This window comes from Varanus komodoensis, unplaced genomic scaffold (genome assembly GCF_004798865.1).
Source record: "Varanus komodoensis strain SLA01 unplaced genomic scaffold, ASM479886v1 scaffold48, whole genome shotgun sequence".
In the NCBI taxonomy this organism is placed as follows: domain Eukaryota; kingdom Metazoa; phylum Chordata; class Lepidosauria; order Squamata; family Varanidae; genus Varanus; species Varanus komodoensis.
The window spans coordinates 2,119,617-2,135,953 of record NW_025336059.1 but is presented as its reverse complement, the minus strand read 5'-3'; the positions used below and the strand labels follow the sequence as shown (position 1 = coordinate 2,135,953).

The 16,337-nt window shown below is 49.3% G+C and overlaps 1 protein-coding gene across 1 annotated transcript in view; it reads left to right on the top strand.

Moving 5' to 3' along the window:
* RERE (arginine-glutamic acid dipeptide repeats) overlaps positions 1 to 16,337 on the top strand; it is a 307,198-nt gene that overhangs the window by 181,131 nt on the left and 109,730 nt on the right. Inside the window, 1 exon segment of the mRNA XM_044445541.1 lies at positions 1,701 to 1,805. Within this exon segment, the coding sequence (XP_044301476.1) occupies positions 1,701 to 1,805 (105 nt within the window).

Here is a 16,337-nt window from a genome sequence, read left to right as displayed (position 1 = left end):
GACCTTGTGGGGCCCGGCTGCTGGGGAAAATAAGCTTAATGGGTGGTGTCTTCACCCAGTTCTAGCCCCCTCTGCATCCCAAGTGTATAAATCTAAATAAACAGCAAATCTGTGAACAGATAGCTTGGAATGACTCATGCAAGTGAGCCCAGCAATATACTGTGGAGGAAAACCACTGTCCAATAGCCGTGGCAAAGTTTCCTGGCCACTTCTTGATACTGAAGTAATTTAGCAGGACTTTCTGCCACAGGTTAGAATTGGATTTTGAAGGCCTGGCACAAGAGGAGAAGGGTGATAGTTGAGACTGATCCGGTAAATTGCAAGATTGCCTTTCTTCTCGGTCAGAAACTTTGGGGCAGACGATGTTTCCTCCATACCAGAACCAGAAAATATAGAATACCAGCTGCCTGCATGTTGACTGACAAGGAAAATAAGAGCAACATTGATTTAACGTCTTCTTGGTGGTTACAAAGATCTGCAAAGATCTAGAAAAAGCTGGAAATGGACCACAGATGTTTTGATAACACGGGGGCAAACGTTACCACTCTTGCTGAGATAGTATAAGCTGTTGCTAACTGATCAGAGAGCTTTGTGCATCGTGCCATATAGAAATGAAACAGGCGCATACTAATTCCTGTTTGGGGCAACAGGGCTGCTTTGATAGTTTTGTCACTTTGGCTGCAAACCTTCTGGCTGGGTTGGTTTTACCTTTGGATTCTCTAGGGTCCCTCGCTCAGATGGGCAAATTCAGAGTTTTTTCACACACGCTCCATTCAGCGCTTTCCTTCGTCCTTGGACGATACAAATCCTTGGCAGAGCGGTCCTTTCTGTAGCTGAATAGACTTGCAGAGCTGCTTTATGACTTGGGGAAGTTCATAGTGACTCCAGTTTGAGAACGGGTGCTGTAATGATGGGCTGTGTGCAGAAGTAGCATGCTTGGCTTGCTGTAAAAAATGCACAGTATTGCACAAGGCATTTAGGCTGCTGTGCAAAGGGCTTTGGGGCAGGGAAGAGACGTCCTGGGACCATGGTGTGGGCACAGGGAAATCAGCTGCTTAGCTTTTAATTTTCTCCTTCACCCCCTTGAATGGGGCAGGCTACTTGCAGCTCCCCAGATGCTTTGGGCTACATCGGTCACGATCCCTCAATGTTGGCTCTGCTCTCTATGGAAGGTGGGAGTTGCTGGAAAGCCATAAGCTACTTAAGTTGTTCCAGGGCCTCTAAAAGCTAGAAACAGAATCAGGGTAAGTGGTATCTTGGAACGCAGTGTTATAGTCTCTAAGATAGATGCTTAAGTGGAAGATCGGTTCAGTTCTAATTGCTCCTAACTGATACAAGGTGGAATTATGTGCAGTTTAGTTAATACGGTGCTTAGATTTAGTTAATGTTTACATCAGTATTAATATAGGGAAGACTTCCCCAGCCTAGTGGCCTTTCAGAATTCCTGTCCATTGGCCATGCTGACTGGGGCTGATGAAAGTTTTAGTCCAGAACACCTGGGGGAAGCAGATTGGGGAGCTGCATTTCTTCCACCCTGAAGTTGTGAATTGTACTAACAGGAGGAATAAGTAGGGTTATTATGATATTTGATTCAGGGGAGGGTGTTGAGTTTTGTGGTACCTTCAGTTCAGCTCTGTGGCGTCGTCCATCCTCCTCCCAGAGAGCCCAACTTGATTTCTCCTTTTCCCCTTTTTTTGCAGGGGGAAGTGCAACATCTCCCATTTCTCTGACATCTTCGCTGCTAGAGAGTTTAAAGCTCGTGTGGATTCCTTTTTCTACATACTGGGCTACAATCCAGAGACAAGGTGAGTCGATTCCCTTCCATATGCCAATAAAGAGCTCTTAGCCATGTGTCCTGCCCTTGAGTGGCGATGGGAGTCTAGAGGAGAAGCACTGTTCTCCGTGTTGATTCTTTGCTGTTTTGCAGGCATAACGGTCGGCCTGCCCTTTGACCGTATATGTGGGGTTCCGGATATTTTAAATTAATGTTTTACTCATTGTGAACCCAGTCGCACACATGCCCCGGTCCATATCCCTGCACCCCACCCGTCCGGCCACTGCCAGTAATACAACGCAAGTACTTAACGAGGCTCCCACAAACATTGGCCACGGTTTATAAATAGCCAGATCAATGATCGAGCAGCCCGATATTGGCATAAGGTCTTTTGCTGTCCTATTGCTTTCTCAATGGTGATGTGTCATGTTGGAGATTGAAACTGGAACCTTCCGCATACAAGTCATGTACTTGGTTACTGAGCTGTGGGACTGACCATGCTCCTGCCCGCCGCCCCCCCCCCAACGCCCAGTTCCATTATAGATGGTCCTGCTAAATGTCAGCTTGCTTGTTTTGGTCCTCTCAACTGGTCTGGGCCTCTGCTGATTGCTGCAGAGTAAGAGAAAGTCATTAGTATATTTTACTTGTGTGCTTTGGATGCTGCAGAACACCTTGTTTGCAGGTGGCAGATTTGCTAAGGCTTGGCATGTGGTCAAAGGTACGCTTGCACCTGGCCAAGTTCTGCAAAGGACCTGCCTGTGGGCTTCCGAACCTGCCCATGTTTCTGACTCAGCATTGGGCAAACTGCCTGCTGGTCCAGTGTTAAAACCTTTATTTCCTATACTGGCAAGGTTGTCCCAGGAACTCCCCCGCCCCCCGCCTTATGGAACTGCTTTCCAAGGGATGTGCCATTTGCCTTCTTAGTTGCGGCATTGAAAAATCTGTGAAAATCCTCCTGTTTTGAATGGCTTGTGAGGCATTTCATTGCTGCTGCTGCCTTGCTGTGGCTCTGGGAAGAGTTTCATACTGACTGAACTATATTTAAATGCATCCTTTGCTTTTTCTTTGCTTAAATTTAAAAGAACTGAAGTGTTATATCACTGAATTGTCATGTTTCTTTTTTGTTCCCTGCCTTGACTGGATCTGGATCTGGAAAGGCAGCTCATAAACATTTAAATAACATCCTTCATGGAATATACTTGCTGTGAAATATTTCTAACCTGGAATTCGCAGGCGGGCTTGTGATTCCACAGCACATACTCCAGAATGGTTGAAAATGCTGGTGGTGTCAAAGCCCCGCCTTAGTGTGGTCAGGGGCTCCGGGTGGCTGCGTGAGCGAACGGAACCTAGTCAGTCCGACTGTGCATTGAAAGCACCGGGTGCTGCTAGCCCTCAGCCTCCTTGGGGTGCCGCACTGGTGCTCTTCCTGCGCCACTGCAGAGCCCGAGCTGCACGCACAGCCTGGTACAGAGGATGCTTTTAAATGCACTCTCGGGGCGAAAGGGAGCGCAAAGTGCTCAGCTAATGGTTGGGTCGGGAGCAGGCACTGGCTTCCGTGGATGTGCCCTGGCTGGCTGGCTGGCTTCTGAGACAGGGATCCCTCGAATGTCTGCTCCAAAAAAATAGACATGTCTGGCAACAGTCTTCCTAACTAGGCTGGTATGTGTTGTACTTCTGTCCGAAAGAGAGCCATAATATCTAAAGGCGCATCTGTATATGTAAGTGAGCATGAGCACAATTTATGCAAATGTTGTCTACCATTATCATCAGTATTATCTACCTTGCATTTAAAGTCTACCTTTTTTTTCCTTGTGAGGAGCACAAGGTGACTTATCTAGCTTCGCTTTGTCCTCACAGCAACAACCCTGTGAGGTAGGTTAGGCTGAGACATGGTGACTGGCCCAGAGTCACCGAGTGAGCTTCATGGCCAAGCGAGGGCTAGAATTGGGACCTTGCGGGTCCCCAGTCCCACGCTCTGGCCACCACACCAGCTGGCTCTTTTTGGCCCCCCAAGTACTTAAGTCCAAGTAGGGTTTTCATTTGCGCTCTGCAAGGAGAGCTGGAGATGCAGCTCCATGCGGTGAAGATCCAGCTATGCAAGTTGTTTTCTATTCAAAGACAACCAGGCGCAGCAAGATTACAGGCAGCCAAGTCCTCATGTCATCTTTACGGTGTACTAAAATTCCTCCAGAGGTGCTGACAGGGAGCCTGTTTTGTCATAATGTAATTGATTTGCTGCTAATGCCACACAAACAACAAAAAACCCTCCCTGCCATTGTACAGGTGTTATTGATGAGTACTCAGCTCTCTTACGAGAGCCCCCAGCATTAAAGGGAAGCAAGCTGAGGCCTTTATTTATCGCCACTTTAAAAATATGCTGAGCGCCGTTTACCAGGGTGCGCGAACATCAGGGCAGCCATATTGCTCACCTCCTCATTCTCAAGATGATATGTGGGGTTGCGAAGACTTCTTGGTGGTTCTGGCAAAGGTCTCCTCTTCGTACAGCAACAGTGCACGCTTCTTTTAAAGCGAAGCCATTTTTGTGCCAGGGATCTCATCAGATGTCTGTGCAGGCAGGCGTGCAGTGTAGCCTTGCACACGTGTATGCAGAAGTGCACCAACGTGAGCAAGAAAATTCACTCGCTGGCACCAGCCTTTGCTTGGGTCACAGCAGCAAAGCATTCCCTTTTATAGTGGCAGTCCCAGATGAGAGATTGGAACACAAGCTGTGGAAAACCAGGGAGGGTCCTCAAGCTGCTGCGGACAAGAGGAATGAATCCCTTGGTTATCTTCAGCGTCTCATCAGGGCTCACAGTTAAGGGCTCACGACACCCTTGCGAGCATGGGAAATCCCAAGCAAAGCTGCTGCAGCGCAGGCAGGGGGGCTGTGGGGGGGGCATGCTGCTTGCACCCCTTCCTTAAGATAAGAATATGATGGGCCTTCTGCTCTCTCTGTGTAAAATTACTGTTTTGCCAGATAGGGACGCCCATGGCAGCTCCCAGAAAGATCCCTGAGAACAGCCAGTATTGAACGGCAGGGGCAGATCACCGTGCCCTTCCCTCGTAAGTCATCCACCTGTGCAGTGCAGCTGAGAAGAGCCCCTGATGGGCCTCACAGCTGTCAGACTGGCTCCTCATGGGCAGAGGGCATCTGCTAGGTCCCCTGGTCCTAAACAGCTTGGGGTTGTCAAGGTGAAAGCCCAACCCTTCAGGCATCCCTTAGAAAGAAGCAGGGGGCCAGCAGAGCCCTCTGTGTGCCTGTGTAATGCACTTATTTATGTGGGGGCGGGAGCAACGTGCCCGGCTTCTCATGTTGTTCCTCATGACTTGGATCAGGGGCCTTGTCCTCTGGTGCCGAGGTGTTTGCTGGAGAAGCACCAGGGAGTGCGTAGGTTGGGAGCAAAGAGCAGCATGTGACCCCTGCCTGCTGTGACTGGCAGGTAGCGTTTAGCTGCTGGGGTTGGCTGGTGCTGATATAAATGCAAGGGGCTTGACCTTCTGCTCTTGTGTTCGGCGAGCTTTAATTCCAGCCTTCACAGCTGGATTTAGGTGCAGCCATCCACAACCCCCAGTCTCATGCCCCCTTGATTCTGGGTCCACAGCAAATCTTAAGTAAATGAGTGAAAAGCTATGGGCTGATACTTGTCCATGCCCCTGGACATGATGGGACCATTTGGAAAACGAAATGCCATCAGCACTAACTTCTTGAAAACACCCTCTTATGTAGAATAGGATGCAGTGTTAGTGTGCTTAATCAGGGCCCTAAGTCTGGTTGAGGCAGGAGCTGTCTGTCCAGTACTACATCTTGTGCCGCCATTTTTGTACCCTGCAAACCAAGGAACTGGTTGTTGCTTTGGAAATGGGGTTCTAACCGTACAGCAGAAGTGGTTTGCATGCCTCTGCCCCTGCCCCGCCTCTGCCCCCCACCCCATGGGGGTGGCTTGATGGAGGTTCCCAGTGATTTTAAAGGATCTGCTCTCATGTTTCCACATTCATTGGTGCCTCTTTTTCTTTTGAAAACTTAAAATCAGGGGATCTCATCCAGCTTTGGCAAGTGTGTTTGTGTGGCTGCTTCTGGATCATGATAGCCTGGCCCCAGTCACATCTACTCCTGTGGCTGAGATGGGGGGTATCACAGAACTGTTACTGCTCATGGAAGGCCCTTGCTTAAAAACCGCTAGCCTAACTTTTTCCCGTGTGCCTTCCTCCCAGTAATTTCCCCAGAGTGGTTTCTGACTTGTTCTTAAAATCAGTCTGAGCTCCAAAAGGAGTATGTTCTCATGTATGTTTGCTTATCAGCACATAGTTAGCATCTAGATGAGCTCCCATATTTAGTCTTGTGTAAATAGAATTTCTTGGTCTTCCTTTGAATAAATGTTGAGTCCACTAAAACAAACTTCTCTTCTTGCAGAAAACAATTAGGCGTAAAATTACCTAAAGTTCCCCACCTCTTCCAGCCATTATCTGTGGCTATTGTGGGTCCGCAAGTGAGAACTTAACACCCGGGCACTTTGTCTTGCCTATATTTGTGGTTGAGAACAGGGCCGAGCTCACATGTTGAGGTCAGCCAAGCACAGTGGTAATTCCTGTGGTGCACTAGGCAGGTGTTTAATGGAAACAAAGACTCTGGGGGCATATGAGAAATAGCACATTTCTTAAAAGGAAACTTCAGGGTGGCAAATGTACCTTGGCAGAGAAGACAGAATTCTGCCTTTGGGTATAATACGACGACCAGTGCTAAGAAGGGAGCTTTGTGACACAGGTTCAGTACTGGTGGCTATTGAGGCTGGCAGATTGCCTGGAGCTGAAAGTCAAGGAGAGCTTTTTATCAGTCTTGTGTATTGTTGATATTGGTGTTTTTAAGGCGACTTCAATTGTTCTGAGGCCCTAAATTATGCATATGCATTGGGGGCACTTCAGAAATCATTAAATAGATGAAAACGTCTTTTTGGGAAAGTGTCCTTCAGCCCTTTGAGGGTCTCAAGGAATGGGGGAAATTGTGTCTCACTCTCCTCCTCAATTATTTCCTGATTGTCTAGTATTTTGCTGCTTCTGTGATGAACAGTAATTAGGAAATTCCGAAGGGCTGAAAGCATGCTAAAGATGCCTGAGCATTTTGTTTCTGTTAGCAGATCATGAGCTGTGTTCTGTTCACAATCTCAAAGACTAACAGAACTTAGGAAATTTCAAATTTGCATTCACATTTGAAAAATGCATAGAGGGCACTGTTGGGTTATTCAATTTTAAAACAAACAAACAAACATAGGTTTTACAAGATGCATACTTTGAATTATTGCTTTTAAAACATTTCCTCCTAAATATATACTCTTCATGGTTTAGTCAATTGGGGAAAGCTGACTTTTAAAAAATACACAGATAAGTGTGCCTATCCTGTTTAAAATCCAGACTTACCCTGTTTAAAGGAACAAAACAGTGGATGCACACTGGAGCTGGCCAAATCAAGTACTGAAGTGATTTTGGGGGAATTAAGGCAGGCTTACAAATTGCTGGTTCACCTGTAGGCTCCTTCCATGACATGAAACAGTATTTCAAAAAGGGGAGCAAAATTAGCTTGAAGGTGACTCTGGGAGAAGGGATGAGGAGCAGGCTGCAGGATTCCATTAGCCTCTCCCCTTGCTCATGGGTGTCAGTTTCCCCTCCCACACAGACACACTTCCTAACTTAGTAGTTGTCATACCAGCATTTCTAAACGTGTTTCAAGCCAAGTCTAGGTTAGCTCCTAAACTTGGAGTGCATTAAACTAGCTGGCCGTACCTCATATTGATTCTGCTCTTAATGGTCCCATTATATCCAGAGTTAACTCATGGTCTCCTTGCTTGAGGCTTCCCACTTTTCCAACCAGGCAAAAGGAATAAATTGGTTTTGCTTTAGTAGGCTCTTCACTTCTTATGCGCAAGCCATGATTTTTTCTTGAAAATATACCCTCCTTTGCTAGTAAATCACAAAAGTAATACAGACTTTTGAAATTAGTTCTTCTCAATTCATTTTAGTTTATTTTAAACTATAATTCCTAGTTTGCACTTAAATGATAAGCCTGGCATGAGACTAAATTCTGGTTTATTCCTCCCGCTGCCCCAGCTACGTGGGAAAAGGAGAGGGGAGTGCGCCAGCCCTGCGATTGGTTTCCTTCTAGAGCTTATAACACTGAAGTGTGGTTTAACTTTGTGTGTGAAATCGCCTGGTGCAACGGATAGAATAATGAAAGCAGATTGTAGTTTGTGTAAAGTGAAAGAACTGTGCCGATGGGAGTGACTGGGTGGGCCCTGTGTGTGCCTTAAACACGCGTTTGAGAAGTATGAGCAATTAATGCTGCATTTGTCTGACAGCTCCGTCAAACAGATTGGTGCCCTGAAACGCTGCAAGTGACGGTGGCTCCGGGGACGCTTAGAAACGTCCACGGGATCCGTGCGCGTGCCTGCTAAATCTATTCCTCAGTCTCTTTTTATCTTCTTGGAGAAATTGGGCAGAAAAAAATCCCTGGCTCCAGCGGCTGGGTCTGGCCGAGGGAGGGGGCGGGCAAAGAGAAATGCTGCATTGGAAGCTGCCTGGCTCCTCTTTCCTTGCTCTCCGCCCCCCCACCTTTCCCCGAACGTTGCTTGTCTCAGATTCCCTAGCTAAGGCCCCACTTCCCCGCACACTAGCTTGCTACGGCAAAGCTGAAGCTGCTGCAGAGACGGCAGCCCGCCGTGTCTGTTGGCTGTGCTTTATTTACGGAAACGGCAGGGCCGAGATTGATTGCGTCGTGTGGACGAGGGGGGGGTCACAGCACATGCTCAGTCTGAGGGCGAAGTTTCTGCGTTCTGCGTGCAGGCTTAGGTCATAGCACAAGCTCAGTGGAAGCGCTCTCAGGTCTGTCTCAGACTGCATGGGCCTCCATTTTGATTAGTTAGAGTGGGAGAACATCGGCAGCCTTTTTCTCCCTCTTGCTCCCTCCCCTTTCGGGTGGTGGGGGGGGCCACTGAGTGGCAAGGTCAGGGAACGGAGCTGCGCCTCCCCGAGCCTGTCACTGCCATGGATGATCTGCTTGGCCCCTTCAGGTAGGCTGACAGCACGGGGGCCTTGCCGTGGGAGTGATGGAGCGTTGCCTGCTGCCGGGTACCTTCTGCCAGCTCGGCTTCTGGGGCGTGTTGGCGGGAGCCCTTGCTCGAGCGAACGTTGCATGCTCTCTCAGCCGCCCCTTGGGCCCCCGCCATCCCTGTTCCGTTCACTGCATGAAATCGGTGCTTGGGATTGCCAGATGCATGTGCCCAAACCAAAACATGCAGAGGTTTTCTCCTCTTCTTGCTGCCATCCCATCTCCCTTCTCATGCTGCAGCCGCAGATTGCAGATGTGCGTTCTCTCCCGTTTGCTCTCTCCCCCCCCCTCTCCCCGGGCTTGTCGTGTCAGGGGCAGAGCTGCCCCGGGCTGCTTTGCCCGAGGAGGTGCCTGCAGGGAGACGCGTGGGCCTCTTGAGGCACTGCTTTGGGGGACGGGTTCAGGGAGGAGGGGTCACAGAGCCAGTGCCATTGGCTGCTTTGCAGGAGGGACGGGCGGGCGGGAGTTGCTGTAGCAGCCAGCGTGCGTGTTCTGGTGGGCAGGTGACGAACGTGGGACGTCGCTCCTCTTGCGCAAGTTCCCACCGGCGAGCTCGTCGCAGCCCCTGCAAAAGTTTCCCATCTGAAAGCCGGGCGACTTGGTTTGAAAGCACTGGGAAGGCTGAGTGTGAGAGGTTTTGGCCAGGTGGGGTGCTGAAAGGGGCGCTGGTGGCCCACCATGACTTTCACATTTTAGGCCCCTGGCAGCCCCTTTCTGCTTTGGCGGTTCTGCTGGGGGCGCTCTAGGTGTTGCAGAGAATTCCTGGGGAGTGTTTCATGTCTCAAGGAACATACAGAGCTCGTTGGAGGTGTAGCCAGACTTGCTCCATGCAGGCGGGGAATGGGCCTAGAATTTATTTATTCATTTAGGGGGCTTCTATGCCACCCCTTTCGCCGAAGCCTCGGGGCGGCTCACAACCATAAATAAGTAGAATCCAATAAAACAATATAAATTAGCAATATAAATTAGCACGGGTGTGTGCCAACCCAGCCTCCAAATAATGCATTTCAGAGAAGGCCCACCTTCTTGTCCCCAGGTCTTCCATCTAGCTGCTTACATTGCAGAGTGAAACTGCTGGAGTGTGTCTGAAGAATAGAGAACCCTTGGCATGTTGGTACCAAGGAAGAAAGGTTGCTGAATCAATCCCAGCGTTCATAGTAATTGATATAACAGAGCTTTGTGAATAAAATCGGGGAAGGAAGGAATTGGGGCTTACAGACTGGAGGTAGCCTTCTCTTGTCCAGGTTAAATGTGCTTTGGGGTGGGGTGGGGGTGGTTGTGTGCTAGAAGAAGGCAGAAAGATGCAGTAAAAAGTAAACAATTGGTGTGGTGTTTTTCGTTCCCTCTCTTGATGGGAGTTGCCTCTCTGTGTTTCAGACAGAGCTGTGTATATGCTGGACAACTGTGAAATCTGGCATGACGTTGATACCTAGAACAAAGCAAGATACTAGCCCTCAAAGCAGGGTTTAAAAAAACAGGAGTAGCATCTTAGGAATGTTCCCACGTCAGAGGAAAAATGGACAGAACTTCTGTTTTCTGCTCACTGGGCCTTGCTTGGCCCTTTCCTCCCTCCCTGTGTGTGGGTCATGATTATGGACTGTGCAGAAGGCCTGAGATCATATTTGTGGATGTCATAAGAATCCCTCCAGCCCCAAGTGTGTGTATTTCTGAGTGCCTCAGCAGAGGGCTGGGGTGAATGTGGGAGGATCACCCACCAGGGCTGGAGCCCCAAGGCTTCCTTTGGAGCCCTGCGTCTCTGGGATGCCACTGGCAAACCACCCTCTTGCACTTGGGCTCGTGCTGACATAAAGGTTCAGGGCCCTGATGATCCCCACTCCGTTTTCACTCCCTCTATTAGATGGCTCTTGGTCCTCCTGCACTTCCCCTCCTGCTGCCCCCACATTCTTTCCACCTGAGGGTATTTTTTAAAAAAATCAAAACGCTTCCTCGCCCTCGTCCATGCATCCTCTTGGACAAACAGGGATAACCTTAGGAAACAGGTCGGGCGGGGATGCCCTGCCCAGCACCACCCCGTGTCTCAGGTAGCCAGACCGCTTTGTGTTGCCATTCAAGCTCCAGAGCAGCATAACCTTCCTTTGAATAATCTCTCTGAGCAAACAAAGCGTTATTTTGTACATTCACTCCGTCGCCCAGTCAAGTCCATTCCTATTCCCTACTGGCAATTTTTCGCGGGCCTCGGAGTGACTGCGTTCCAGGTTTGCAGGCAAATGGTGCCTCGGCCTACCTAACTCATAGCCTGGATTATGAGTCTGCCCTGCCTGTGTCGCCTTCGAATTCCAGGGAAGGAAAGTAATGGGTCAACTCTGCACCATGCCCATTAACAGTAGTGGCATGGGATTAGCCGTTGGTGGCCCTGCGGACACCTGAGGACTCAAAATGGTACGAGAAGCATAACCTCAATGTGACCCTGTTGCACCGTCCAGATGGGCCTCTTTTTTTTAAGCATGAAAAGCAAAACGGAGTTACATGCCATGACCAGAAATGGTGTGTGGGAGGTGTGCATTGTGACTGATTTGCAGACCTCTTTGCTTCTCGCAAAGGAAAATTTTTCCTAGTTGCTGCAGGCCAGCACTCCTGCTCAGGGCTCTGTGCCCGAGCCCAGCCCATGCTTGCTTGTCCTTGCAAGTGGTCCCTAAAATCCAATTCTGAGGGAGACGGGAATGATGTTTTCTCATTTCCCCGTGCGAGGCTGGGTTGTTTTAGAGCCGGATGTTGCATTCTCCTTCAAAGAAGCTAAAATATTAAGTGTTCCTTGATCATAGCACAGGGCATTTTGGATTCTGTTCCTTCCACTTGTTGGCACAAGCCTACCTGTGTCTTTAGATGTAAATCCAGGCCCCTGCTTTGTGCAATGCCTCCTTTTGAGGCTTGTTGGATGGCTGCTGGGGCAACAGCCTTGTCAGGAGTGGCACCCAGACTTTGAAAAGCTTTCCCGGGCACATTTGGTTGGTGCCTACCTTATGAAACTTTAGGAACCAATTTAACATTTGGCATTTTTATTCTTCCCTGCCAACCCAAATAGAGTTCATTTTATCAGAAGGTTTTCAAATAATACCAGGAATAGGTATTTGTTACTACAAGCAATGAACAGAAAAACAGAGCATTGTCTTAAGAGTATTGCATAGGAGAAGTGCAGTCCATGCCTTGATTCCCAACAAACAAACTCATAGAGTTATGAAATTGATATACAATAATAAAAATTCAATTTTGCAGCTAGTCAATGTCTTGTATTTCTGATTTAGGTACAGTGCTAGAAAGAAATTGGTCTGAGAAACAAGCAGGAATGGAATCTTTGAAATGGAAAGCGTTATTTTTCTCTCCTAGGGCTCAGTCCTGTGCAAGATTAGGTAGAAACAAGGCCTACGACTCCCAGAATGTCCCATCCAGACAATGCTGTCTTTCTGTCATACCTTTTTTTTTACTGCATTTTATTACACTTTGTATGCTTATGTATTGAAATACTGTCTTCAGAGCCAGCATTTATGGTAGGGAAGGATATCAGCGGATCAATAAATGCAGGATATCAGCAGGGTGCTGTTCAGCTTGAAGATTTTGTTTGTTGAAGAATGCTTATTTTATGAAGCAAACTTAAGATAGCTTCCCTCCCTTTCCCCTACTATTCTAATGCATTTCATCAGGAAAAATATACCAGCTTTCTTCACACTGGCATTTTAGATATATCCCTTTTGCGCCCCGCATTTCCTTGAGTGGTTCCCACAGGTCTTGTCTTTGGTTCTGTCCTCACAGGAACCCTGCGAGGTAGGCATGGCTGAGAGAACGTGACTGGGGCAAAGGCACTTAGTCGAAGGTCGGGGCTTTTGCAGTCAGCAGTCCATTTTAGCTTCAGTTGGCAGGAGCCGAACAAGGGACCTCGTATGCGCAGGGTCATGTTCTCACCCTGAACGACGACCCTGTGCAGCCTTCCATGTCCTGAGCCTTTAACTCAGAGTGGGGCGACTTGTGGCCCTTCGGATGTTCAGGCCCACAACTTGAATCTTCCCTCGCCATTAGGCAGTGCTGGAGATGGGGATTGTGAGGATGATGATAATGATGAGAGTTCGAGGCAGACGCCCTTGTACGGCCGCAAGGGCGTGTCCCTGCTTTTACTAGTGTGTTAAACTACTTTTGCTACGTTATCCCAGAGGCTTTTTGGGGGCCCTTTGCCACCCAGCAACCCCGCTGAGTGAAGCGGAGGTGGTGGCTCGCCCAGTGCCCGTCGTGGCTGGAGTCGGAAGCGGGCCCCGGCTCTTCCAGGGCAAGCACCGAGCGGCGCGGTCGGTCGCTGGTTTTGCCTCAGTGGATCTACTTGGGAGGTTCCCCAAAGCCCTAGCCAGAGAGCGACTCTGCACCTCTCCCCGGCTGGCTTGTTGACTTCAGTAACACGCTGGGTTTCCAGAGAGGTTGGAGGAAGACGTTCTGCTAAATAATATGGAAACTGGCCGCTGGAGCCTCTAGCGCCAACCCTGGTTGTTGTCCTCTCAGCAGCCTGCCAGCACTTTGGCCTCCCTGGCCCTGCCTCAAAGCCAGGAAGGACACCCGTCCCTACCGGGCGAGTGTCCCCTCTCCTCTGCCCGAGGATTAGTGCTCTCCGAGGCAACCCTTTGCCGGGAGGGGCGGGCGCCTTCCTTTTTGATATTCATTTGCAGGCTTCCAGCTCCTTTCTGTCCAGTCCCTGTTTATTCGATAGACTACAACGTTTCCATGGCAACAGGTTACTTTTCAAAGGGGGAACATCTTGTCATTATATTTAATCCGCTGCGGCTGAAGAGGGACTGAAATATTAAGTTGTTGTTGCTATGGATACCACTTTGTTACACAGGCTTCCTTTGGTGTCAGATTTCATACACGGCACTGCCTCCTCACCGGCCTCTTCTTTTCAACCCACCACCCGTTTCCCCCTGGAAGGAGAAGCCCAGGCCTCCCCACGCTGGGCCAAGCACTCCTAGGCTCGATCGGTGCCTCTGTAGCAAGATGGGTCCCTTTGGTGGTGTTCCGGAATGATGCATGCCCTTCTCGGGTTTAAGGGCGCTCCCAGCCCTGCCAGCCCGACGTGCTAATAACCTGTATCCTGTCGTAACTCTTCCCGAAGCGAAGGAAAATGGGTGGAGTGAAGGAGGGGAAGCTCAGGAGGGATGCTTGGAGGCTTTTGTTCTGTCTGAATTTGGAAGGGAACCAAACTGATTTGTGTTTCCTGAACTAAAACAGATACAAAAGGGCCTGTCTTTTGGAAATACATTAAATGCGAATTGTAACCTGATTTTTACAGTTCACAGAGTGATACAGAAAAGGGGTGGAATGAGCCTCGGAAAGCACATTTATGCAAAAGTAACTTGGGCGAAAAGTATGCAGACCTGTCCCCTGAGGGAGATTTTCAGTGGCTCTGTCCCTTGGCCAGCCTTTGCCCTCCCCAGTTGCAAGGAGGAGGGTTGTTCGTAGCTGAGGCCCCTGGGAGCTGAAGTCCTGGCAGGACCCAGGCCTGAATTGTGGGGCCGGAAGGCCACTGAGGGAGCATCCGATGAGAGATCAGTCAGGAGGCTACAGCCTAGTGCGCGTGGCTCTCCCTCCCCCCCAAATGAGAGAGGCAGGCAGGCTGAACCTCTAGGAAAAATGAGCAGCCTCAATCCTCTATGGTGTCACTTTTCCTATGCATTGGAAGTTAGACTACAAAGCCAGCTCAGTTTTAGATGAAAAATGCTGACAAGGTTTGTGACGCTGTGCCACTTCAGTCTTCGAACCAAACCTGACTTGGGACTATGTGTAACCAGGGCAAGTCAAGAGAAACTGGGGGCTTGGCGGAGGAAGGAGCCATTCTGAGACCCAGAGGACTGAAAGAGCCTCCGTTCTCCCACCCTGCACCCTTGAGCAGTTCATGCTGGGTGGGGGCAGCTTTTCACACCCCACTAAAGCGGTCAACGGCTGGAGCAGTGTGAGTGGCTTGGATACCTTGGCCGAGCCCTGTGCTGCAGGACTCCGAGTGATCTGCAGCCCTTTCCTTTCACGTGGCAAGAGGAGGACTCTCCCAGGAGCTGAGTTGCTTCCTCAGGCGACTCCGCATCCAGAGAAACAGTCTCAGCCGTAGCAGTGTTCAGAGCTGGCCTCTCCGAGAAGCCAGAGAAGCCTCTGCAAGGCTGGAGCTGCTTGTCCATTGAAGCCGTTGCCTTTCCGATAGTCACGTGGGTAACTTGCAGTGGAGCAAGAACCTGTGTATATTTTTGCTGAATAACTTCAGCCATACAGAATTGGACCAAAGCCCTGTCTAGCTGCCTGTCCCGTTTCCCACGGTGGCCAGTCTGGAGCAGCTGGTATTCAGGAGGCATGCAGCCTCCATCTACGGTGCTTCCACATCACTCGTACAACTAGTAGCCGTTGCTTGGGAATTCACTTTCCATGAGTTTCTCCAAATGCTGATTTAGAAACCCTCTAATCTTGCTGCTACATCCCGTGGCAAATGAACTGTGTGCTATTCTTTTGTCTGTCCTGGATTTCTTAGACAGAGTTAGTCTGAAGTGAACAGAGTTAGTCTGAAGTGCCCTTCGACACATAGAAATGCTCTAAAGCTGCCCCACACTGAGTGCATGGAGAGATTTCTCTGCTCATGTGCCGAGCCATATCTTCACCGGCGCATGGTGTTATTATGGTGGCTTGAATGTACCTTTTGGGATGGGTTGGAGGGAGCCAAATACCTTCTGATAGAAGAATCCGTTAAGCAGGGATAAGAACACCGCCTGGCTGCATGGCTGTCGTTTTCTGTTCAAAGTGTTCTTAGAAGACCACACAGAGTCCCTTTCGCTAGACCTCTTTCTGGGCAGGGAGCCATTGTATAGGAAGGTGTTGGAATAAAGGAATGGATTTAGCAGCTTGTTTTTCTCACTATAAACCGAACTGTGGGAATAAAAGAACCAGGACAGAAGAAAAGATTACACAGAGCAGCCTGTATTTTGCAACTCCATGAACATTGGTTCCTATTCATGCATTTTCCCCCTTTACATAATAAGCGTGCTTCATCTTTCTTGCCTTGCTGTGAACGCCATAGAGAAAGAACACAATACTGTAGCGTGCGCCCATGTTACTGTTTGGAAATCAATTCTGTGCAGGCACCGAGTGTCTTGGATGTGTTGGAACACACGTTTCCTTCAGCTGGAAGATTACTGGAAATAAATTTTGTCAGTTTGGCCTTCAAAGTGCAAGAGATTGTGTTTATATGATAGGCAAGGCTTGTGTTTAGGCTCTACCCTGGCAGCCTTAGGTGTCCAGGAAGGGCATGCAGGGTGGATGAGCGGGCTTGTGGAGAGGAGAGAGGGCTCTGTCCCCCTTGTGTGTCTACCCTCCTCTGGCAGCCCGGGGACAGTGTATTATTTTGCAGTTAACTTGGTAACTTGCTTGAGCTTATGCACACAGCGAGGTGCTTTCTTGATCTAACACAACCCAGGTTTGCCGCAAGAGGTG